Source organism: Ambystoma mexicanum, chromosome 6q (genome assembly GCF_040938575.1).
Source record: "Ambystoma mexicanum isolate Mex_15411 chromosome 6q, UKY_AmexF1_1, whole genome shotgun sequence".
NCBI classification, from domain to species: domain Eukaryota; kingdom Metazoa; phylum Chordata; class Amphibia; order Caudata; family Ambystomatidae; genus Ambystoma; species Ambystoma mexicanum.
The window spans coordinates 157,857,800-157,884,690 of record NC_090937.1 but is presented as its reverse complement, the minus strand read 5'-3'; the positions used below and the strand labels follow the sequence as shown (position 1 = coordinate 157,884,690).

Here is a 26,891-nt window from a genome sequence, read left to right as displayed (position 1 = left end):
GAAAGATTATGTAGACTATGTTGGACTGTGAACATTGAAATGGTTAAACATCGTATGTGCTATTGTGAAAGCCTTAATAAATTGCGACATCTGTACTTGAAATAAAATAACAACTCTAGCTCTTTAGAAGATATTGAAATGACATGGCAGTGTTTGTTAGAAGTGTTTGTCAAAAAGGGCACCTGGTTGATGCCTTGCTCTACCCAGGTGGGTAGTCACGTATTAAAGAGCAAAAATTAGCAAGGTCATGGGATTCCTGGCTGATGAACGAAGGGTGAACACACACCTATGGGGGTTACACCTTGGTAAGTGTGTACACGTTACTGTAAATGAATTCTGACAACAATGTATCAGGACAATTGTGAGTACTGCAGTTAGAATTTTAATAAAACTGCAGTTTACGTGTTTGTAGATACACTAAACTGGGAGTTACACAAGTTACAACAGTATTTACACATTTTACAGGTGTAGTAACAGGTTGGTAAGTGACAAATTTCAAATATTTGTAACGTCTTTCCAATGCTTACAAGGAGGGGCTCGGGTTGAAGGAAGGATCCTTCCAACCGGTTACTATACCTTTAAAATGTGTAAATACTGTTGTATCTTCTGTAACTCCCAGTTTAGTGTATCTACAAACACGAAAAACTGCAGTTTTATTAAAATTCTGACTGCAGTACTCACAATTGTCCTGATACATTGTTGTCAGAATTCATTTACAGTAACGTGTACACAATTACCAAGGTGTAACCCCCATAGGTGTGTGTTCACCCTTCGTTCATCAGCCAGTGTTTGTTAGAAGGTAATGATATTAATCTTATCTTCCATATGATGAATTTTTATGAGCTAATTTTAACCATTTAAAAAATGTGTCTATTGGTATTTTTGTCATTTAAGTGAGATTTTTGAATTGTTTTTAGTGATCGATATATGTAGCCTTATATGATGTATATGCTTGTAATATATAAAGCCAGATATGGCTATACGCATATTTAAATAAATAAGCTATTGTCAATGTTTCATAATAGTGATGTCATCTCTAAACACATTAAAAGTTAAGGCGGCGTTACTATATTGACTGCTCAACAGCGGGGTGATATGTGCAGTCTTTGTCAACTTCTTGTGTAGATATTTCAGATATTTTCTTAACGTATCATTGGAGACTGTATTAATGCTTACCAGAGGGTCTTTGTGTATTCTCACAAATTACAGTTTGTGTTCTCTGTTTCCCCCTTTCTTTGTTTTCAGCATACATTTACTGTATACACTCTGAAATGGACTTATAGGCTGATCCCCTAGCTCCAGCAATAGCCTCTTTTATCTGTAACCCCAAATCTGATTTTGCATCTTGTTTTTGTGCCACGAATGCAGAACAAGTACGCTCATGTGCTGATACCTCAAGGGAGGGAATAGTCTAATGCTTCTCTGGGTACTTTACTTCCTGTATTTGCATGTTCTAGTGCAACTTCTCATCGCAATCCCTTCATTGAATTGCTTTAATAATTATTTAATGTGATTGTCACATACTTGTGCACATAGTGCCAGCTTAAAAGTAGTGACAGGAAGAGATTCTGCGGCCTGACTAGAAATGGCACTATAAAGCCTGTGAATGGCCTAAACACGCATGCTTCAAAGTACTGTGACCATGATCAGTCCATCGCAGTCCAAAGCATCCACAACACACTTTATATTCACGTTTGTTTCAGTGACTTTATCCTCGTTCTCCCATGATGCAGTACTTTTATCATCTGTAGTGGTCTATAAAGGAATGAGTTCAGATTAATAACTCCAATGTACTGTTCAAATTCCCTCCACCCCGGCATAAACACATTCATCTTGCATAAATTGGTAAGGTGCCTCGACTGGATTGCTTAAATATTTCCAGATCAAGAGCTTGAGTTTTATAGCCATAACCACCACTGTCACTTTTAATGGAGTATCTTCTGTTCAAAGGTCTATTGACATTTAGGCATTCTTTGTTAAGGGGATAAAAAGGAATCCTTCATTAGTTTTCTTCAGTACATCTCACTTGTTCATACTTGTGGGCAATTTGCCATTGTTTGCCTTCATGTTATGCTGTCTGTCTTCTCCTCAGTATGAATATGCTCTGCCAGTTCATCCACCACCACTACCTGCACAGCAAATCCCGCTCCAGCCTCCACAGCCAGGACTGCAAGCACCAAGTCTTTCTCATCAACCCCCGGCTGTCATACCTGTCGGCCAGGAGCCCCTGCAGCCCGGCCAGCAGCATCCAGATCAGGAGACTCGGCCAACATTGCGCCAGGGAGATCAGGCATTGGTCCAGCAGCAGGTGGCACCACCGGAAGGACAAATTCCCCAGCAGGTAGGCACAGAAGGCTTTTGTTGCTGCAGTAAATGTGTGACTGTAGAATAATGAGCACTGCACGGTCGATTTCTTCAAGAAATGTGTCAAAATGGTCATGGATTATTATTAGCACATGAAGATCATGATTTACCTTCTCAAAGTCAATCAGAATGTTTGGAATGCAATCAATTTCTACTGGTGTTGACTGCATTCTGAATATTCTGTCTTCGAAAGCAGAGAAACAGGAATACAATCTCCACACAATATCCCTTTCAACACTATACTTCCTTGTTCAACAGTAGATTGTGTTTGCTACAGACAAAGCAAAACGATGGGAGAGTGTGTTCACTTCCTTATAGAGAAAGTATATATTTTTTTATTTAGCCTACAGCACCTGGTATTCCCAGGCAGTCTCCCATCCAGGTACTAACTAGGCCCAACACTGCTTAGCTTCCTAGATCAGATGAGATCGGACACATTCAGTGTGGTGTGGCCGTAAATATTTACTTGTACCACACCAAATAAATGCTCCTGTTATGAAGACAGCCTTGCTATTTAAATTCTACAGAATAAAACCACATTTAATTTGCTAGCTCAGTTTATCTCTTTGCTTTAATCCTTATTAATGCAGCATTTTACTTCAGCATCAAAACTTCAAAACATGCATTGCTGCCACCACAATGTCCTAATAGCTTTATAGACCTCGGGAGGGGTCACTATTTCTTTGGATAATGACTCTTCTCCAATATATGGCGCTCGGTTTCACCACAGGGCATAACTTGGTGGTGGGTCATTATCACACAATAATTACCCATCCCTTGGTCTATAAGGCTACAGTGATGGAAATAATATACATAAAATGAATTTCAATTGGCGGCCATCTGTGTATTGTTTTTGTTATACTGAAAACTGGACTGTATTTTACTGTCTGTTGGGTCGGTAAGCCGAATCTTTGCCCAATTGTAGCCTTAAATAACTCCACTCCACGAAGAACAAAGCTTATTCACTGTACGATGACCAGAGTTAACTATAAAATACATTGGTCCCTGTGCAGCCAGTATAGATCCCTGCGGTACATGATGGCTCTCAGTGTGGGATTACGGTACAATTTTATATGTCCAAAAACAATTTGCACTTTGTTGCAGTTGTACCAATGCATAAACCGTGCTAATGCATATGCCCTACGGCTAACTTAATTGTGCGAGCGCAATCAGTATTTGCACATGTACTAATTTCCTTCCTGGGTGCACAATTGTACCCTAATTCTGCCCCAACGATTTAAATGGATTCTTCCACAGTTTCGCGTGACATGGAATTCAGTGCGTTGGGGAGAATTGACCTCCACCTGGCTCCAAAGCTTTAGAAAAGCTGCATCTCTGATGCTATATACCATTTTCTTAAATTCACATCATCTGAAGTGAAGCTAGAGACCAAATAGGGGTCATCTGTTAATAGCAGACAAGGACATGTGCAGAATGGATGGGTCCGTGTGATACTCACATGCTTTATCTCTCCAGCCCTAAAACCTCTCCACTGGCTCCCTGTTGCGTTTGGATCATCTTCAAGACCCTCTGCATAGTCTGCAAGGCTTTCTGGGGCCGGGGACCACACACCACATCCATCTTTCTGTTACTAACCATCTTCCTTTTCAAGCCCTCTGCTCATCGACCTCCAACTCTCTGATGGTCAGACGCTTCTGCAGGCAGAGAGTGGGGGGTAGGTCTTTGTCCTCGGCTGGGGCCTCCTTCGGGAACAGCCTCAGTGCCTCTCTCAAACTTGAGCAGGACCACCTAAGATTCCGCAAGCAACTCAAGACCTTCCTTTTTGCTTCTGCTTTCTCTCTCCCTCTCCCTTGCTGATGTCCCTGTCTGCTGCGCATACTGGTTACCTGGCCACCCACTGAACTTACGGGACAAGGCTCTTGCACAAACGGTTGCCCTTGCACTGCCTCCACGCCTCCCAACCACTTAAGGGACTGTATCTGCAGCCCTGCAGTCCCCTGATACTCTGCATTTATGAGCCACTTCCCGGCTGCACTTACTAGTTACTTGCACTCTCCCCTAGCCCCTGTCACTTCTCCCCCCCCCACACTTGTGCGATCTGAATAACACAAGGTCTAGTAAGATGGTTGTTTTGTCCTCCTTCTGTCCTTCCTTCCTTGTCTTGTTGCACCTAGAAACACTTGTATACAGCCGCGTTATAAATGACATATCATATCTAAGTGACTATGGGCCTCATTACACGGAAGGCGGTAATCCAGGGTGCTATTAGCACCCTGGACCATGCCGGTAAATTACCGGCACCGCCTTGGCGGAAAGGGGATTTACCGCCCCATTCCAAGGTTGGAGGGGCGGTAAATCCCCCTTCCGCCATTGCCCTTCCCCATTCCCATTTCTGCCCCATAGGGCTCTATGGGAATGGGGAAGGCGCTAATTACGGCACCGCAATTTTGCGGTGCCGTAATTAGCTCCGAGGTCCCTTAGCGGGTTGGTACTTAACGCCTGCAAGAAGCAGGCGTTAATTCCTCCAACCCGCAAAGGGACCTCGTAGTACGGCGGTAAGGGTTAACGGTCACCGTTGCCATTAACGGTGACCGTTAACCCTTACCGCCGTCCGTGTAATGAGGCCCTATATGTTTATCCTCTGCGATAAGATATGACAGTCACCCCAGACCTGCCACTACAGTTGTGCGAAACTACCTCAGAAACATGCATGCTGCAAGAAGAACACATACTTAAATGCCTCCTTTATCCATATATTTCTAATCTTTCATATGTATTTTTGTAAACGTGTTGCTTTCAGATCACATAGGGCAGGCATGCACTAAATATAATGAACATTGTTATTATGTATTACAGCTGCCTATATGGGACTACATGGGTCAAAATGGACAGTCAGTAAGTATATCGTCCTCAAACTGTATTCACTCTATTTACAATATTTAAGAAGTATAACCTGTTGCAATATATTTAATTTGATCTACATGCATATGTATAGTGACTCCAATCAACAATAATAGCATTAAAAAGGCAGGAATCTCAAGTTTCCCAACTAAGCGCATGAGAAATTCATCCAGTGTAATTTTTCCTTGACATTCTAGTATTTGTAGTCCTAAATTTAAAATGGGAAAGCTACAAATACCAATCACAGAATTAAAAAAAATAGGACTGGATTGCTTTTGCATGTGCAGAATTGGGAAACTTGACAGCCCTGACAAAGGATGCACAAACACACACAAAAATAATTGCCTCACACTTGCAGTGTTCAGTTCAAGGATTTGAAACCAATTGTATTCCAAAATTCAAAGGGCAGCTGTTCAAATTGAAGGAAAAAACACCACTCATTGATTTGTGAGAACATACACAACAGAACGGCAAACAAGAGGCGCTAGAGAATAGGTCTTTGGCGCTACAGATGTTCTGGACTGAAACTCCAATCAGCATTAGCCAGCATAGCCCATGATGAGGGATCATGGGAGATGTAGTCCAAAACATCTGGAAAGCCACAGCTTGCAATCTCTTGCGCTTGAGAGACATTTGAGGCCAGCAGTATAAGGAGAAGCATGAAGAGAAGGGAAGAGGAGAGGAGAGGAGAGGAGAGGAGAGAAGAGAAGAGAAGAGAAGAGAAGAGAAGAGAAGAGAAGAGAAGAGAAGAGAAGAGAAGAGAAGAGAAGAGAAGAGAAGTGCTGTAGTGGAGTGGGGATTGCAGAATTGTGGAATATTGTCACAGAGTATTTTAGAAGACCTAAGAAGCTTACCAAGGATGGACCATGGTCCTGATCACGAGTTGGGTGGTAGCCCTCAAATGTAGTGGCAATGCTAATACTGCCACATTTAAGGGCTGACCTGATCACGAGTTGGGTGCTAAATGGGCTGTGTTACCTCCAGCTTTTTGCTGGAGCTGAAAATTCCATTTAGCGCCCCATATTCAGCACGATTACCGCTGGCGGTATTAGCGCACAGTAATTGGGCCAAAAATGCCCCATGGGGTCCAATGGACCCAATGGAGAATGGGGATTTCCCGCTATCGCCCAACCCTTGATCATCCGGTGGCGCTAACGCAATTAACATTGGCCGATATATATATCCTGCAGAGTAGTTCAGAGATGTTGAATCTCAGGCAAACGGTACATTCCACACAGCCAGAAAAAAGTTTTGTAAATACTTTGATATATCTCAAGAAACCACTTAAAACGCATGGACTATCCCACTCAAAGTATAGAACAACACAGTGGTATGTGTCTGGTAATGCAATGAACAAAAAGTGATGGTCCACATCTTGGAATCAGCCATAACCACTGGGTATTCTTCCAGGCAGCACTGCATTCCATCAATTCTATCTGGTCTGGGTCACTGTGTCTGACAACCTAACAGCACTGAATCTCACCTCAGGCTTGCACCAGATCCTTCCTCACACTCCACTGCATCATCCTCTGGACCCCCAGCCTCTCCTGACAATCTCTATTAACTACCTTCAGAAGACACTTTTCTTCTCTCTTTTGTTTCAAAAACACCAAACCATAACACCCACGTCTTCCTGGACGTTTACCTCCACTGCTACACACCTGTACAATCTGCTTATATACCTGCTGGCCTAAAAAATACATTTAAAACAATCATTTTTTTAGCTGTGTGCACATCCTGATTGTCTTGCTGCCGTTTGAAATTCGTTTTTAGCTGTATGCACATCCTGATTTTCATGAGAATGTGTTGTCAAGTCCACCCCCTCTGCACTCTGTCCAGTCTGCTATCTGTTCCCTCACCCTCGTCATCTCCCATTGTGTTCACATTGTTCATTGTTTGGATTACGGTGATTGGTTACCCCCTTCAGCCCTCTGCTCTAGTTTATTACCTACTCCCCAACCCCCTCAGTTCCCATTGTCTCTATGTGCTGTTATTCCCTTCAGCCCTACACCCGCTATCCACTTTCCTCTGCGTGTTCACTGTTCTTTGTGTATATTACCTCCCTCCAGCTCCCAGTGTTTTTCGCCCAGTCTTGTGCCTTGTCTCCCCCCTACCTACTGTTCTCCCAGCACTTCTGTGGCCTCAGCCGGCTTAAGTGTACCTCACTCTCTGCAGTTTGCTATGGCACTCTCTGTATCTCCTATCTTCTCAAACTGCTTCTCTATCTCCAATCCTTCACCTTTTAATAAGACCGGCAGGAATAAACTCAAGAAGGACATGCTGTGCTCTAACTCAGATCTTCCAATTGCAGACACCTATGTCACTGCCTTTGCCAGAGAGACTCTCACAACAACCTCTTTGTTGTTCCGTCACCCGACCTATGGACTCTCCATATGATCGCTCTTCTCTCTCCTTTCTCTTCCTCACCCATCAATGGTGGCACCCGCTGGGAGGTCCTTCTTGCCCTCTTCCCCACCTCCAGAGCCATCATCAATGTCTACCGCAATGGTACCATCATGGTACAGTGTCCTCAAGCCAACCTTCTACTCTTTGATAGGCTACTCCCCGCCTTATCATCCCCGCTTCTCCTTCTGCATCAGCTCCTTCGGCATCATACCTGGCTCACCGGCAAGCTGTGCCCACCTTGGCTCCCTTGCTGCCTCCTAACCATCCTTCTGCCCTCACCATGGCCTCCTTGCCGCCACCCCCACATTGACAACCTCGTCAGCCTCCTCCTCTTTGGTGAACCTGCCACCCACTAACACTGTATCACAGCCCTCTCTAACTTTAACCTCTCCGTTCCCAACACTCTTGATATTCTTGCCCCTGTCATGCGGGTACGACTGAAGCCTACCAAAAAAGTTCAACTCTTGGTACGACTCCAACTGGCTGCCCTTAAACGCAAGTGCAGGGCAGCCAAACGGAAATGGGATTTCTCAGGTGCACCCTCTGACAAACTGGCCGGCGGCCTCCTTCAAAGAAAGTATGGTCTCTGCATCTGCTCCAAGAAAAGAGTATTTATTCAAGCCAGCATCTCTGCGGCATGCAATAACACAGTCAAACTTTTCAAAGTCTGCAAGGAACTAGCCAACCCTACCGTAGCCTCCTCCACCATTGCACCCACCCAGGTCCTTTGCTCTGCGTTGGCTACACACTTCGCCTCAAAAATACAGGATATCCTATCCTCTATCTCTTCCTCACCACCTCATGCACCTACATCTCTTGTACCAGCCTTGGCCACCCCCACCCCTCCCCTTCTTCTCTCTTCTCTCTCCCCTGTCACACCTGAGGAGGTCACTAGACAAGTCTAGTCTATGAAAGCCTCCTCCAAACAGGTGGACGCCCGTCCCTACAAAACTATCAAGGACTCTCTTGCCCCAGCCTTGGCTGACCTCTGCAACCTCTCCTTCACCACTGGAGTTTTCCCCACTGCTCTTAAGCACTCCCTTGTGCACCCTCTCCTAAAAAATCCTTCTGCTGACCCTTTGATTCCAGCAAACTATTGCCCAATCTCTATCACTGCTTTCCTGGGCAAACTCCTGGAGAAGTTGGCTATTTCTCAGCTTACCCTCTACACTGAATCTGTTGATTGCTTCCATGACCACTAGTCTGGCTTTAGAGCATCCAGAGGCACGGAAACTGCTCTTGTGAACACCTGTGAAGATCTGCTCTCAAATCTTGACTCTCCACCTGTCCTCATTCTGCTCGACCTCTCCTCTGCCTTTGATACAGTGAAACACAACATCCTGATCACACATCTCCGGGATACCCTGGACATCACTGATCAGGCTCTGGTGTGGCTAACTTCCTTTCTCTCCGACCGCCCATGCCAAGTACAATTGGCATCCTTCCTCTCCCCTTTCACTCTCTCTACATGCGGTATCCCCCCAGGGATCTAACCTATCCCCCTGGTTTTTCAATGGCTACATGGCCCCCCTGGCCCATATGATTTCCACCTCCAACTTTCAGTGTTACGCGGATGACACGCAGCTCTCCTTCAGGCTACCCTCGGCCTCTTCCTCTTCCTCACTTATTCCTGAATGTCTGTCCACAATTCAGTCGTGGTGTGCTGCAAACGACCTCTGCCTCAATGCCAGTAAGACAGAGATTGTCCTCACTGGGACCTCTGCTCCCGCTATCCCTCTTTCTCTCTGGCCGGCCTCCCTTGGCCCTGCGCCTCCATCTACCAATGAGCCAACAATTCCTGGGGTCATCTTCGTCTCCACTCTCTCCTTCTCGCCTCGCACATCATGGACATCTCAAAAAGTCCCACTACCAACTGCACCTTCTCAGAGGTATTCTACCTTAACACACCTTCCCACAGAGACTCGCCGTCTCCAGAGCCCTGGTCCTCTCTAGGCTGGGCTACTGCAACCTCAACCTACCCTCTTCTACCCTCTGTCCTCTTCAACTCATCCAGAAAAGAACTGCAAGACTAATCCATGGCCTCCAGCCCAGGAGCCACATCTCTCCGGTGATGAAATCCCTTCATTGGCTCCCCATGGATGCAATGATTGAGTTCAAGACCCTTTGCATTGTCCACAAGGCTTTCTGGGGCCTGGGCCCATTCCATCTGCAACACTCTCTTCCTAAATACTAGCCTTCCTGAGCCCTTCGCTTGTCTTCCTCTAACTCTCGGCGGTTGAGCTGCTTCTCCAAGCAGAGACTTGGGGGGAGATATTTATCCACTGCAGGTGCCTCCCTCTGGAACAGCCTCCCTGCCTCTCTCCATCTTGAGCCGGATCTCCTTAAGTTCCGGAAACTCCTCAAGACTTTCCTCTTCACCTCCTCCTTCTCCCTCCCTCTCCCCTGCTAACCACCTCTTTCTGCTCTCCCGCTCTCTCTCCTCTACTTCTGCTCAGTTTCGCTGACTGGCTGCCTGGTGTTCATTCAGAGCCTCACAGGTCCCAAGCTTTCCTCTCTAGTCTCCTGCGCTTGCCCCCGGGCCTTGCACTTGCCGCAGCACTACTGCACTTCGGTTACGAGCCATAAGAGTGGTATCTCTCTGCACTTTAACCCATGTTCTGACGGGACTGGGCACACTTGGTCCCTATTGCCCCCACCCCCCCCACACACTTCCTGTTCTCTTCACCTGCATAATCTGAATGTACCATGCCTATTAAGATTGTTTGTTTTGTCTTCCCTATGTCTTCCCCTTCCATGCATGGTTGCGCTTTGGAACACTTGTGTATAAGCACAAAGTAAATAATCAATCAATCAATCAATCAATCAAAAGGTTCAGCAGAGGAATATCCTGGCATAATTACTGGGGTACTAGTTGTGGCAAGACACGATTAATGCAATATGCTCCAACTGGATTGAAAAAGAAAAACAATCAAATCGATTATAAAGATATTGATTGTTTTTGCCAAAAGGGAGGTGGCTTATAATAAATACCCCATATCGCAACCATTCACAAGCCACTAAACTTCTTCCTGTAATATGAAGAGCTGTAATCTGAAATCCTCCCCATTATACAAGGGATAATTCATGAAACTATACCATCTAAAACAGGGAATGTCTCAAAGTCAATTGAGAACTCGTTGCCACGTTGTAACCTACAACCTGGATCAGACCAGCTCTTAGGGACAAGAGCAGCAAGAGAGTCAAGCGAGTCAGGCCCGCTCCCCTCTCCTTGACTGGTGTTTAGCCTGCAGTCACAATTTGAAAACAAGCAGGGTCCGCTCATCCCTTCATCATTCACAGGTTAATAAAACGATTAATATTAATTTGAGGTAGAATACAATCTGCTATTACAGTGCTTAGAACTGTTAGAAATCTTGTATGAAGCACTATATAAAAAACTACATTATTATATTGTCATTTACGAAGTAGAGCCAATTACAACAAATCTAATTAATGTATTCTAGATCTGTATGTCTAGTGAGTCCATTCACCCGTTGTTAATATCACTAAAAGACAAAAGGAGGGGCAAAATAAAATGGCCTCACAGTTGCTGTGTTCACTTCAGAGATTTAAAACTAATTGTATTCCATAATGACGGAGAAGCCTTATATCGCCATATTAAAATATATTGAGATTCTCTGATTGTCTCCAAATAGCAGACGGGTTCAGCCGTTTACAAATAATAGAGCTATGTGCAACTAAGAGATTTATTTTGCGCAGATACGAAAGATGAACTTGAATTTTACATTGATAAAGAGCTAATGTAAGCATCTTGGTAGAAAAACTGCGTGAATTGTTTTTAGTTTGTGCCAAATCCACTGCAGGTCGCACTGTTTGGCCTACTAGGGCAGGGCAGTTATGTAGGACACGTATGTATCTGATTCCTTTGAAGACCCTCTGTCAGGTGCAAGGCCAGTTGGGCTGCCACCCTGCGGCTAAGCCTGTAGACCACACACCAATCACTGATACATTCAGATACTGACATACTGGACCTAGAAAGGTACGCTATTAAATGCAAATACACGAGAGAATAGATGAAACCAACCCAAACTCTGTGCAGCCGGGACAATCATGCCTCTGCTCTAGGGGAGGGTACTTCCTCGGCGCATTGGACTCCGGTACATTTCCCAACACTTTTCCGTTAGTGGCACATTTTTAACACATGCAAAAGTGATGGCAAATGGTTGAATTACTTACAGGTGATCTTCATTACCCGAGTCCTCCTCTTCCTTATCCCAATCCATAACCTTTGAGGTGTTCCCACCTCTCAAACAGGTCTAGCCTGTCAATTAAATGGAGTCCAAGTGCTCACCTTATCCAATTGGAGCACTGCTCCTCCCCCCTGCATCCAGACCGAATCAAAGGAACTGCCTTCCTCATAGTGTCCTGGTGTCTTAAACAAGTCCTTGACCAGGGCCACCACTAGAGGGGAGGGTGGGTAGGGAAGCCAGAGTAGGACGGGTAAGAATAGCACTCGTGGTAAATGAAGATTACCATAAAGTAATTTGGTAGGTCATTCCCCCTCGCTTCTCTTCCTCATCACAGTCCATAAACTTTGAGGACATAGCGAGCAACGCCTGATTGAACAATGCAAACGAGATACCCTAGGAGGGATATTGCACACCAGTGAATTTTTTCAAAGACACACTATTTACCAAAAATGGTGCACATTCAACATCGTAGATCCAAAGACAGAGCCCACTGCAGGGAACGCCAATTGGTAAAGCCACACAAACGTGAAGGAGCAGCTCAAGTGTCTGCTCGACAAATGTCATCATTGACAATGTCCTTGAAGGCCACACAAGAATTTGCCACACCTCAGGCGGACCTACTGAGAATGTCCTCAGGTGAGAAAGTCCCAGCCAGCTCTTACGACAACAAAATGGTTTGTTTGACCTAGTGGCTCTTAGTGGCCACAGAGGCTTTATGACATGCGTGGCCTGGCCTAAAAGTCACCAGTAGAGAGTCACATGTCAGGGAGGCAGCTGTCCTTTCCAAGTAAGTCCAGACAAGCCGACGTATATGCAGGAGGCCGAGGGTCATGTTTTCTTTTAGGGGACCCTCTTGATGAAAAGAAGGAAAGACAAGATATTCACTGAGGTGTATGGAGGAGATCCCTTTAGGACAGAACTCAGGTGCTGGGCCCATACCCTCAGGAAGGAAACATGGAGAGTGAGCCACACACAGTAAGGCCCTCAACTCCCACCAGCATCTAGCAGAGGAAATGGCCAACACAAAAACATTTTAAAGGTTAAGACCTTCAGCTCTACTGACCCCAAAGGTTCAAAGGGATGCAAGGCCAGGTGGGAAAGGACTAGGGGGGGGCCCCAGGTCGGGCAGGGAGATCTAATAGTAGGCCTTGCCCGGGAGAGATTCTTCAAGAGACAGGCAACAAAACACTCAGCCTCTCTATTGCTACCTCATGGTTTCCAGAAAGTTCTATTAGCCACCAACTGGGCTCTAAGAGAGGAAACAGCCAAACCCAGATTGAAGACTTCTTTCAGGAATTCTAAAATCTGCAGGGTCAGACAAAACGTAGGAAGTAACCCCTAGGGTAAGCATGAAGCCGAAAAGGACTCCATTGCTTGTTGTAAGCCCTCAGGGTGGAGGACCTAGAACAGCCCTAAATGTCAACCACTATAGCATGTGACACACCCTTACGAAGGAGCCCTTCTAGTTCAAACACCTCACCATTAGATGGAGGGACATCAGGGAAAACTGAGGAGGAAGAGAAGCTCTCAGAGGAAAAAGATATGGGGGAAATGACCAGAGCACCTCCGATGCCATTTCCTGGATCAGCAGAAACCACCTTCTCCTGTGCGAGGCTTGGGCTACCGGGATGCCATATGTCCCCTCCCTCCTTATCCTAGGAAGGAACCTGGAGAGTAGGGAAATGGGAGGGAAAGCATAGAGGAGCCCTGGGGACCACTGAGTGGACAGAGCATCTTGACCCCAAACCTGAGGATCCCTCTCCCAGGAACCATAAGTGGGAAGGAGGGGAGAGAGGCAGGAAGCAAAGAGGTTTATTACTGGGATCCCAAACCTTCTAAACAACAATTGAAATGCATGTTGAGTCTGGGTAATATCCCCCGGAGGCAGGACGATTCTTCTCAAGGCAACTGCTCTGAATTTTCCACCCTGGGATATAGGAAGATTCCCCTAAAGGAGATGTATCTCTGCCCAAAACATGAACCTGGATGCAAGGAGGGCAAGTGAGGCACACCTGCTGCCACCTTGGCGGGTGAGGTACCACTTGGTTACCATATTGTCCATCCTGATGAGCACTGCATGTGCCTTCATCGGATGATGGAACTGTAGTAAGGCTGTTTGTACCACAGTTAGGTCTCTCCAGTTGGAGGAAGCTCTGGCTTCTGCATCCCTGGTTTGAAGCCCCATTCAGCATTACCCCCATCCTATCACACTGGCATCTGTCATCAGAATCTAAGTTGAGGGCTTTAGCAAAGAAAGGCCACTCATCAAGTTGGGGAGGGACAGCCACCACTGGAGATCCTCGCTGATGGATCCTTTCAGGGGAATTCATCAGCAATAATCCCAAGAGGCTGGATCACATGACCTCAAGATGTGGGCTAGCAATGGTTGGAGGTGAACCCTTGCACAGGGGACAACAAAGATCGTGGCTGCTATATCCCCATTACTCTGGAGCCAACTCCGGCCTGGAGTTGATGACCTGCCAAGAAGGCATCTCAATCAAGCCTAAAGCTTGACTGCTCTATTTAGTGGAAGGGACATACTGCCCTGGAGAGTGTTGAAATATGGCCCCGTAAACTCCAGGTGAGAGCAAGGGCTTAGGTGTTTCTTGTCCAAGTTCAATTTTCAATCAAACCTGACTTGGGTATGGCAAACAATAGTTGTGCTTTGCAAGGCCTTCTCCCTAGAAGGAGTCTGGATTAACCAATCATCAAGGTATGGACTGAATCGAGTCCCCTGGACATGAAGGATCCCCACCAGGGGAGCAAGTATCTTGATAGATGCCATCGGAGCTGAAGTTAATCCAAAGGGGAGCATGCGAAACTGAAAGTGCCCCTCTGTAGTGGCAAAACTCAGGAACTGCCGATGTGCCCTCCAGATGGGGATATATAGGTAGGCATCCTCCAGGTCTAGTTCACGCAGATGGCCTTTTTGTCAGCCGAGCTGAAATATTGAATTCGTGCACCTCCCCTTTAAGGGTCTCTGGGGCAAGCAGTGAACCTGATCGCAGAATCTGTGGGGACAGGATGTTGAGTCTATGGACAGTCCTTCATGGACCTCTGTGCACACCCTGGTATATGAAACTGTCTGCTCCTAGACTTAAGAAAAATAAGGCAGAGGTCCTCCTACAGGAATATTGCACTGGAGGCAGGCATGAAGAATCTTTGGATAGTCATGTTGACGGCGTGGCCAGGGTGATAGTGAGGGACTGTCAAGGTTTGGTAGCTGAGGTGGCCCCTCTACCCCTGAAACCCTCTCGTTGGGCCACATACTCAGGGCAAGAGGGCTTGTATCTGTAAGACCTTCGAGACAGAAAGGGCTTCGGCTTAATGGGGAGAGCAAGGCCACAGTTCTCTCTATCCTGTTTGACAAGTTCCACCATTCTCTGACCAAACAGCTTCTGTCCAAGGAAGGGAAAATAGAGCAAGACCTCTGTTTCAGAAGCCTCTCTCTTCCAACCCCTTAGCCAGCTGTCTCCTGCTGGCCACCACTGACACCTCCTCCAAGGCAAAGGCATGCAGGACATCACATGGGATGTCACGGGCAAACATGAGTTCTTTTTCAAGAAGATCCATCAGAGCGGATAGATCAGCTCCCTCCTCATTGGTTGTCAGCAGGGCCTGAAGAATGCTTAAGAATGCTTAAGAATGGACTGAGAAGATAGCCGGCGTAGATCCCAGCACATAGACCAAACCTGAAGATTGATTGGGGCAACAAGAAAAGTGCAGAGATTCACAAATCACAGTTTGTGACTTTTCACAAAAATGTGAGTATGACCTGGGGAGGTATTTGAGGACATTTGTGGAAAACCAACTTTAAGAAAAAAGCACAATGCACTAGTAATATTGGTCAACACAACCAGCAGCATTGTGCATGTACAATACATTATTAAAGTTGCACAACTTGGTCCAGAAAAGTAGCCAAGTGTCCAAGAGGACCGTCATCCATTTAATGTATAACCAGCATGTGTGTCTTCCTATGAGTTCCTTGCACTGAAGTTCTGTAAAAAACAAGCATTAGCAAAGCTAACAGTTTTGGCGTGTGGATAGTTATTTGATAGACATTTGCCAGACACTGCTATCAAATTCACACATACTTCAATTTTCTAGCTGTTACCATCTTATTGTCAGGTCGTATCATTAGGTAGTGCCACACAATACCTCTAGGCCGATACTTACTGTATAATCATGTTTTAATCATCTCCTCTGTATATACCATTTGATGTTCTGTGCCTTAAATAAAATAGTAGGTAAAATAACAAAATATTTAGCAATTTTAACAAGGTGTTTCTTTTTGAAAGCTATTCCCTTTAATACAAAAATGGCTGCAGTATGAATCAATGCAACCAGTGCCACCACAACCTCAACCAGGACCATCACAACCATTCCAACCCCAGCTCCACGCAGGAGCATTCCAACCCCAGCTCCACCCAGGACCATTCCATCCCCAGCTCCACCAAGCCGCAATGCAGCCGATGCAGCCCCAGCTTCCTCAAGGACCAATGCAACCAGTGTATCCACACCTCGAGCAAGGACATGTGCAGCTGGTACATCCACATCTTCATCAAGGGGCAGTGCATCCAAACCAAGGTCCAACGCAGCCTGTGTATCCACACCTTCACCAAGGGCCGGTCCAGCATATTCAGCCACATTTTCACCAAGGCCCCATGAGCCCAGTTCATCCACCCCTGCACCAAGGACCAGTGCAGCATGTAGGTCTATATTAGCACTATCTTTTAATGGCTTTAATTACAGTATGTTTGAAATCCATATTCATGTGCTTATGTTTTTCTTTTGCACACAGGCATACCCTGGAGTTTATTACATGCAATATGGAACGGGCCCGGCAGTAAGTGTTCTCTTTATCGGATATGCAAACGTACCATAGGCTTCGCAATGCAAAGGATATAACATCATCGGCTAAGGATTTGTGTCTAACATTATGAATATGCTTCTTTTTTTCCACAAAGGGGTCACCTGCAAGACTTGGCATTGTAAGCTCTGAAGAAATGCAGGTAGGCAGCAAAGCTTCAGTCCTGAAACCGATGAAAAACCATGGTACTACAAAACTCTTCAGAATTGAACCAGGGAACACCTATTCAAGGAGAACCTTCACAATGTTTCCCAAACAGCCTCCAAGCTGTTTCCTATTAATTGGCCTACCCAAGACTGCAACCACAATGCTTTCCCATGTGTGTTCCAACCACCTTCCTTCCCTTCCAAGCTCTTTACGCAATGTTTAATAATTCCTTCACTTCCCCTCCCCAAGATCTCCGTCCTTCTCAGTGCTTAATTTGTGGGGGTGTTTGCCAAGGCACAGCCCTGGCACTTATTTTTGAGTCCGGGCACTTATTGTCTCAGACTCACTTTGATTATGACGTGGTGATAGTCAGTGCATCCATCAACCACAATGAGCAGGTGTGAGCTGTAGTGTAACCCCAAATATCTCAACAGTGTTCGGAGCCGCTATGGGTGGTGGCAGCAATGGTGGGGAACTGCCCACCTGCAGTGTCACAGGAGTGCTAGAAAATACTTGGACCCTGGCACTTATTTTTTTGCAAATTAAGCACTGCACCCACCTTTGTACAGCACACTCAGCACTAGGTTTGCAATGTACCTGTGACCGGTGGGAAGAGAGGATAGGAGGAAAATATTGGCAGTTAGTGTGGCACGACTGTCAAGAAGTCATTTGATGAAAGGAAAATGTTTTCCACTTTCATTATAAAAATAAGTAGAAACCCAGCCAGTTGGGGGTCCCAGTTATAGCGGTGTGTACCTGTATCCTTTCCCTCATCCTTGAACCCTAGCCCATTCTCCCTACTCAGACAGGTCTGGTGGTGCTGATTCTCCCTGTAGCCAGGTGACCCCCTGCTGTTTTAGCTAGCTCTATTAAAGAGAGGTCGAAAAGGCCAATACCCTATCTGTCTAACCTCCTCAGGAACTTGCTTGGGGACCCAGCGATTGTGTCTGAATGCCCTGTTGTCCTTCGTCTGAAAGATCACCTCTCACACCTTTCTTCACCCTTGCTTGTCTCTTTCCAAACTCTGCTGATTGTCTCCCTCTATATTCTTCATATCTCTGCTATCCCACGCTCTCTTGATCTTATCTGCTTCCTTCATGATCTCACCCCTCCCCCACATTACCACTGCCTCTACTCTCCTCCACCCTCCTGTGTCTCACTTCCCCCGGAATCTCAATCTCTCTCTCTCTCTCTCTCTCTCTCTCTGTCTTTTTCTCTCTTTTCACTCCTACTCCAAACTCCCCCCCTGCTTTACCTCCAAAGTTAGCTTCAATCATGCTCTCACCCATTCCAAGCATACAATTGATAACACCTTCTCAATCCCAACACTTTACCTTTACTCTCTCCAACCATGTAAAGAGTGTCCTCCAAATCCTCCAACTGATGCACACTCCTCTCTGATCTCCTTGTCCTCCGACCACATACAAACATCTCTTGCTACCGACAGACTCTGCTGGCTTTACATAGCCCTCCCCTTCCTGCCTAGGTGGTTCTCTCCACTTGCATTTGCTAACTGAGATAGCTGTTTCCCTAGGCCAATCTCTAGCTAAACTAATCCCAATCCCGCCCATCTCATCAATTTGTGGACTTGAATGTCCCCAGTAAGTCTTCACATGGGCCTTAGCCATTCACCTTTCCAGACTCCATTTTCTTCCACTCAGCCATGTGGCCGATCTGGTGTCCTCTAATGATGTGTTGCGATCTGCTGGTTCGAACCCTGCCACTGGTGTTCCCGTGCTCCCCTGTAGCCTGCTTGGGCAGTCTGTAGTGGGTTTTTGGTCTCTCATTCGGCTAATGAATGGAGACGTCTTTCACATTTCCATTTGGGTAACCAAGCCATTCCTCCTGTTCCAGGCTGGATCTTGTCCATCGGGCCCAGGTGCATTGTGTAACTTGTAGTCCCAGTTCTTCTCTGAAGGTTGCTATCTACTGGGAACCAGACAGGGAAAGAGGCAGCAATCTACATACACAGCTTTATGTATGAGGAGTCGGGCACAAGGGGTGCATTCAACTCCCGCACATAGCCTATAGGGTCCTGCCCCCCTCCTTGAAAGGGTCCTATCCATGTAGAGAGGGGGACAATTGTACAACCATGAAGACAAAAAGTTCCATATTATGATTTTGTTTCTGATATTTATCAGGCAATGGTGCCCACCTATTGGAAAAATTCTGTCTCACATCTGGGATCTAACAGATCTTAAATCTAATTTACAACTTGATTCACCCGAGAGTGGATGTGCCAAAAAAAAAGCAGAAAAGGGCGTGCTGCTTTATTTCCCCCATCTGCAGATTCCCCAGTTCATGCTGTCTGCCAATGGCTGTCTGCCAGCTTATTCACCACGGGCATGAACACACGCAATTGGCCACCCTGCATATGGACAGTCAGGATAATTCTGCGGGCAATGGAATCCTGATTACTACGCAGTCTCTGATGGGGTGATGGTGTCCCATTACAGGGCGAGGCCATCAGGGAAACCCTTTCTGAGACCATGTTTGTCACAAATTATGTTTTCGGGCGGGGGTTGGTGGTGTGTGGGGGAGCACAGAATCTTACTGGAATGGGAATTATGAAAAAAAGGCATTTGCCTTTATTTTCTCTACTCTACCCAGCTTTATCAAGCAGAGGAGAGAAACACATTGTCTGTGTGTATATGTTATCCTCTTGGAGTGCTGTAAAGGGATCCTTCTGGAGAGTTTCTACACACGCCACATATATAAATGAGTAATGCAAAGTGATAACTCCTACGATTTGCAAGTTCGCTGGGCAGTCATACAAATTGTGGGCCCAATTCATGGAATTATTTGCACAGTTCAAAGTTACTTTGCCCTGCTGAAAAGTGACTTTGCACTGCCAACACAAACTCTGATTCATGGAATTGTGCAAAGTGTATTTTTGCAGTGCAAAGTAAGTGCATAGTCATTTTTGCAGTACAGCATGACTTTGCACGGACTTTGCACTGCAAAAATACACTTTCCACAGTTCCATGAATCGGGCCCTGTGACTTTTAGCCATTATATTTAGGTTTCTCAAGTTATGTTTTCTTTTGCACAACTTTTGAAAAGAGAGCTAAGTAATATATGGTCACTCATTTTGTAGTGCTGTTATCCTTAAAAAGAAATTCAAAAATAACACCCATGGCTTTAGCCTCTACTGTCTGCCAGATGGGCGTCAGACCGAGTTATCAGATCTGAGTGAAGCAGGCGCCTTTAACGAGAGCTGTGGGACCATTAACAGATGGTACATTTTATAGACGAGGGTGTTATGACGATGAGCACCTTGGTGTACGCCCATTTTGTTTGGATTAGAAAAAGGCATTCACACATGCAAGCGCCTACTTCCAAAATGAAAAATAAACATGCACAAGATGGCTGCCACAGGAAATGAAAAGGGAGCCCAAATGAAAGCGGCCCCTTTCCATTTCTTTTAAAGAAGATGAGGCTATGGGGTAACATCGTGTGCAAGCAGCATAGCAGGAATGTAAGGGAAGGCAAGTTAAAAAACCTTAAAGCTCCTATGGCTGATATGTATGTCCAAAAACATGGCGGAGAAGCACCACCTGGCTGCTAATTAAGGTTCCGTTCTTCCCTTATTGCTAGCTCCACGCGGATAAGGCCTGTATTCCCCAGATCAGTAAATCGCAGCTGCCACTTGGGCTTGTTCGTTTCTGCAAACCCACATTGAGGACAAACATATGCGTGCCCAAACGTGATATATTGTCTTTCCATACAGTGCATTGGCAAATTACAGTACTGCACAATGGTGCATAGAGTCTTGCACGTATACAGCTGGATGCACTCTGTTTCCACTGCACATGGCTTGTTTCCAATCCATGCAGGTGTGGATAGTATTTAACTACTGCCCCATGTCAAAGCACTTTTGTCACCAGAGGACAGGTCATAGTATGCACATTATATGTGTCCTTATCATTGGTAAAAGGGATATTTTAGATAATGAACTACATTCAGTTTCTTTTCCAGATCTCACGTAGGAGATTTGTTTAAACATTGTATAGAAATGATATATGTCATCTTGTATTCGTGTAGATTAGGTTACCATCCACATAGACACTGGTGGTATTGGACCACATTTACCTCTTACTGGCTTGCTCCGATACTATACAACGCAACCTTTAGTACAATTTGGCATCTAAAATGAATGTACATGGTACTATGTTAATGTTAATATGGTTATATAGTACCAATAACCTCAGCCTATTACTCTTCTCTCTTAACACCATTTCTCTCTCGGTTATTAGTTCTTCTTATAATTTCTCCTATCACTAATATGTAGACGAAAACCACATTTTCTTCTCCTTTTCTTCTTTTGCAATGTCTCTGCATACAAAACTCCCTGCTTGTCGTTCCCCTATTCAGTTTTGGATGTCCCCCCATTTTCTACATCTTAATTCATCCAAGAAGGAAATTCTAATCTTCCCCTCTTCCTCCTCCCATTCCCCCCTTCATTCTCTTCCCTCCGTCTCAGCAAACTTTAGGCATCACTTTCGACTCCACCTTGTCTTTCTCCTCTCACCGTCTTGCGATTGCATGGGCATACCGCTTGCATCTTTTTAATATACGTAAAGCACGCCCCTTCCTAACTATTAGGTCAACTAAACTCCTATTTTCTATTATTATCCTGGCTCGTCTCGATTATAGTTCTTCCCTGTTTCTTGGTCTCCTCGCCTCTTCTCTCGACCCATTTTGGTGTATTTACCACTCATCTGTACATCTCAAATGCTCCGAAAATAACCGTAGCTGTATTTTTGATGCTCTTAATTCCCTTCACTGGTTATCCTTTGAATATCCCATCCAATACCATGTTCCTTCTATTGTCTTTAAGTACCTCTATGTCATGATACCTCCATATCTTTCCAAACTCGTTTCCTGGTACCAACCAGCATGCCCTCTCCATTCCCAATTTCTTTATCTTATTTCTGTTTCTTGCCCTCCATGTGCCCAATCATGCTTTCGCTCCCTTTCCTTATTAGCCCTTAAACTCTGGAACTGTCTCCCTCTATCAATTTGTTCTCTTTATTCATTTTCCATATTTCGTTCTCAATTGAAATCCCACTTTCATTCTTCTACCTAAAAAATACCATTTCTTTTCCCATGATTTGTACCGTTGCCAGACTTTTGCCTATTGTCATTGTTAAGCGCTTTGGCGTAAAGTGCTATATAAGCACAAATAAATCAAATCAAATTGCAATATAACACCCTCAATAAAATATAATTAAAAACTAAACTAAATTTAAAGTAATTTCTGAGCATCATAGTTCACAGTAATTAATACTATAGGAGCCTTGAACTAGAACCAGGTTATGCAACATGATGCTCTACATATGTTTTGGACTGCAAATCCTATGATTCCCTCCCCATTGACGATGGTGGCTAGGGCACATGGGAGTAGTAGACAACACATCTCTAGAGCCAAGGTTTGCAGACCCCTGAAACAGGATAACTCACTGATTACCATCCAACACCTCATGTACTTAAGAACACTGTCTAATTATACATGTATACCTCTATTATTGGGTTGGCATTGCCTCAGTTATGTTTCTGTGTGGAACGTTTGACTGAAGTGTACTATACTTCAGCTTTGAGTTAGTATTCAGCCGAATCCCGGCTGAAAAATAGCTGTTCGGCTTTAGCAGAATAATGTCCGCTATTTGGCTCCAGTCAGATACCTTTGTCTTCTCATTTTAGTGCAACTTAGACAAATATGGAAAGCAGATTGTGCAAGAGAATATAATTAAACATTAAACATTCCCTGACACATTCTGATTAAACATAAGACTAAGGTGCATATGTTTGTGTACTGGACAGGAGAGAATGAGTGAGAGGTGAGTATGGTTTGTTTTTGTGGGAAATGCCCTATGCATGCCCCATGAAGAAACTTGAATTCATAACAGGTGGAGGAGACCAGTAGGACTGGGTGAGTCAGTTGTATGTCTGATATGATATGATAAGTTATTTATAACACGCTTAATACCCAGAGGTTTCTGAGCGCGGACCCGGGGATCGAACCTGTGTTGCTCTGTGTTGTCTTGCTTCCAAGGGGAGCACGTTATCCCTGAGCTATCCTCCCGAGACAGACAGAGTGGCATGCCCTTCCTCCCCCAAGAAGCCTCTGACGAGCTTCATGTTGGAAAATCTCTCCAGAACCCCTTTGGTCCAGTCTACCAGATGGCATATAGAGAGAAAGAGATGTACGGACTCTGTGTGGGACATAGTCAAGGAGCTGTGGTCTGTTGGTGAAATTGGTCCAAAGGGAGATTGTTTGGAAATCAAAGGCTTGCCAGCAGGCTGGCTGCCTCTTCGATGTCAATAAACGATAGGGCGAGTCAGTTACATGTCAGGCAGTGCAAGATGAGACCCACATGTCCCAACCCATACGTGTCTCTTGGGAGAATTTGCTTATCAGGAAATCTCTCAAATAACATTATTGTCCAGTCTGTCCCAACAGGAAGCATTTGTGAGAGGACAGAGAGTGATAGAGAGCATTGTATCTGCTGGCGTTGTGGGCTGCTGGGTTGAAGAGTGAAACAGATAGAAAACGCCATGCAGCCGTTCATCCTCTAGTGTGGTTGGATGGAGGTATGGTAAGTAGCTGTGGACAGAGATTTGGTGCAAATGAGGGACTGCTCAATGGGCAAGTATGTTCTTGGAGCTTAAAGGGTTTGGGCAGATTCAGTCACATGTTAGAATTTCGTAGGTGTGATCACCTCTGCTCTAAGCCCATCTGTCTCTCCTATGTTTAGCATATGGGAAGAATAGGAGGGCATTGGAGTCCACTCAACTGATAGATAATTCACTGTGTTCCCTGCAAGAGCGAATAGAACAGTTTTATGCATTTCTGTGTGGGCTGGAAGGAATGTTTGAAATTCACTTTCCATGTAAACTACTTTGCAACCCACGAGAGATTGCACTGTGTGTCATTCACAGTGGCAATTGCCAATTGCAGAAACTATTGGGTAATTGCAACTTAATTATGTATTTGTGAAGACTGCCACTTTGAGTAGCAATGCCTTTGTAAATGCAACATCCTTGCGTACGTATGGTCCCTAGTTTTTTGTTAATCTGTTATTTTCTATTTCATGTACATTCAACATATGTAAATTAAACAGAAATAAATGAAACATGCGATCACGTATTGAAAACAAACAAAACAAATATTCTCTTTCATATTCGTCCAAGATATTTGCACACTACTTGGTACTCGGCCGAATACTAAATGTGCTCTTCGGTACACCCTTACCCTTTGCCTATTTAATTAACTGGAGAATATCTATTATGTTATTTTAGATTTGGTGTATGAATTTGTGATCACTGTAAATGTATTGTGAATGTGTCTCATAACTTGTACACATACTGTGTGTTTCAGGGAGGCCCGGGAAGTGGCACACATGCCTTTGGTGCCCTCTATCCAGGTTTTGTTGGCATGGGCTCTAACCATGGTGGAGGTGGAATGGGGCAGAATTCTGCCTTTCAAGGAGACCTTACTGCTGAAGATGATGCTGTGGCCGCAGGAGGCGCACCAACGGGGCACGCAGGGGTGGTAGTAGTGCAGAATGGAAACTCGGCTGTTCCCGGAGCTAACCCCCCTGCTGATGGGGTTGGCACACCTGTGGCCGTACCCCCACTTCCTGGAAACACTGCCATAATTCCCGAAGGAACCCCGACCGGCCAAGGAAATATTCTTCCACGCCCGAACAATAACATTCCAAACCCGGGACCGGATCCGGCAGGGCAGAGCAAGTTGCCAGCAGGAGTCACGCCAAGTCTGGCCTCACCTTCCACTCAGGCAGTTTCTGACAACGCTGTGCCCCTTGGAACTTATGACACAGCCCCTATTGGTGTCCAAAAGGAATTGCCGCCTAGCGCTGTGGTTGCTACGGAAACAAGCGCCACTCAAAGTACTACCTCAGAGGGGGAAAAGGGCCAGCCGCCAGAAAACAAATGGTATTTTCAGGAGCCATGAGAGATACTGTAGCACCTGCCCTTGCCATAACGGCTAGCTATGCTCATTAATATGCACATTGTGCCTTAATGCTTTTAATTGCAAGCAATGATGCAGGAGATGCATTGTTGCATGCAATACTGGTCAGATTGCCCGGCGCAAGTTCTGAATTTCTTTTTCATGCATTATTTTTTGCATATCAGATTGTTATTGTTTGTACAGTGAGAGGCAAATGCAGAACGTGTAAATTGTCTTTTATTAGTTGCTTAATTTCATTTGCTGTTGACTTAGTGAATGCCACATGTGTGCTGCTGTTATGTAATAAATATTATTTATGGAACATTTACAATATTTTTGAAAACAAAATGCATGTATGGGCTTCAGAAAAAGTTTATGGAGAGCGCAGACGTACGCTTATTCGTTTACCTTTGTACACGATGCTGCTCATCGCCCAGCAAACATTAAAATACGTTCTTACTAAATACGATCTTGGTTTATGAGAGTTTATTTTGTGATTTACTGTGAGCGTTCCATTTGCTTAATATTGTGTATGACATGTACACGTCATGCGCTAGCAGATTGGTGAAAGCCAACATTGCTATCTTTTCAAGGAAAGTGCAAAGCAAGTGTGGATGATAGCCCTTATTCAAGTGTCCACAATAACCCTGACTAGTGAATGGGACCAGCAGTTTGTGCTTTTATGAAGGCATGGGAAAGGCATTTTCCATGCATTGCCATAATGGTGATATCTGGCCATAAGATGGCAAGAACTGGCAAATGTTGATAACACCTCAGTATACTATGACAGTGCCTGGCAAATGCCTATCTAATGCCTATACTGGAGCCAAAATAATTGGCTTTGCCAAAGATTTTTATTAACAAGGACTGAAGTGCCAGTGATCTATTTGAGCTAACCTCTTCAAGCCTTACCATCAAACTTTGAGCTTCAAGTGCATGCCAGGATTTTTCAAAGCAGTCTTCCGAGAGGTTGTGACTTAATTGGAGCTTTAAACATGCTACTGGTGTAGTAAAAATGTTTTAACCAGGTCTGCCTTCAGCCACTCGATGTTATAAGCACTATATGTGTCCTTCATTGAAGTTCTTTAAAAACAAGCATTGGCAAAGGCGACAGATTTGGCTTGTGTATAAGTATTAGGCATTTTCCATGCACTGCAGTTATATAGCCAGGTACTCGCACCATTTTGCAGCTGCTACCATTAATGGCCAGTTGGTCCCACTACGGCCGTGCCTCGCAAATGCATTTCCCATGCCTACAGGAAAGCCAACACTGGTGGTATTGCCAATGCTTGTTTCTATTTTCCTTTCCACTACCCATCCTCTAGCTTCCTTCCTGCATTTGCAACAGGGCGGAAATGGAGTGCCTCCAGAACTAAGCCACGATATCTTGACATGCGCACGCCCAGTTAGAGGCCTGCGAATCAGCCGGACCACGAGCCAACATTGCATTTAAATAATCAAACTGTACTTTCAAAAACAGAGATAATGAAGCCAGCAGACAAGACTAGAAAAAGGAAGCATTAGCACACTTGATGTTTACAGGGTCTGTTTTGGGCTGGGCTGTCCACGGGTTATGGAGATTCAATAGTGTGGAGTTGCAAAGAAGCATTACTCGCACAGTCTTTATGTGACATTCCGTATGAAATTGAAATGGGAAAGATCTGCTCTTATTTCATCTTTTTTTCCAACTGAATCTAGTTACAGCTGTGGCCTCTGCAAAGGTAGGAAGAAAAAACAAAACATGTGACGCATCGTGTCCCAAATACTGTATCTTTAATCCTGTCGAGAACTTGGAAGTAATCAAAGAAACAAACTTACAACAAATACTAAAAAATATAGGCAAGGACCACAGATGGGTTATAGTTCCATGAACCCAAATCATACATTTCTTTGGACATTTCTTCTTTTCAAACTCAGATATGTCTATTTGCTCCCTCCATTTGAATAAAGTCCATTTTTCTTCTCTCGTTTCATTTTTTCTCCTCCAAACGTCATCAAGGTTTCTCTATCAATCGTGTTCTCTCCTGCCTCCCCCACATTCGTTCTCTCCCCGTGG

General features: G+C 44.9%; 1 protein-coding gene and 1 pseudogene across 1 annotated transcript in view; one reads left to right on the top strand and one right to left on the bottom strand.

Moving 5' to 3' along the window:
• The window catches only part of AMBN (ameloblastin), a 42,121-nt gene extending 16,822 nt beyond the window's left edge, over window positions 1-25,299 (top strand). The window contains exons 6-11 of the mRNA XM_069630581.1: window positions 2,093-2,341; window positions 5,182-5,220; window positions 16,142-16,552; window positions 16,645-16,689; window positions 16,811-16,855; window positions 24,242-25,299. Of these exons, the coding sequence (XP_069486682.1) occupies window positions 2,093-2,341; window positions 5,182-5,220; window positions 16,142-16,552; window positions 16,645-16,689; window positions 16,811-16,855; window positions 24,242-24,838 (1,386 nt within the window). The 3' untranslated portion in view covers window positions 24,839-25,299. The remainder of the gene's footprint in view (window positions 1-2,092; window positions 2,342-5,181; window positions 5,221-16,141; window positions 16,553-16,644; window positions 16,690-16,810; window positions 16,856-24,241) is intronic.
• On the bottom strand, window positions 2,706-2,824 carry LOC138517493 (5S ribosomal RNA; annotated as a pseudogene).
• Window positions 25,300-26,891: the final 1,592 nt, after the last annotated feature.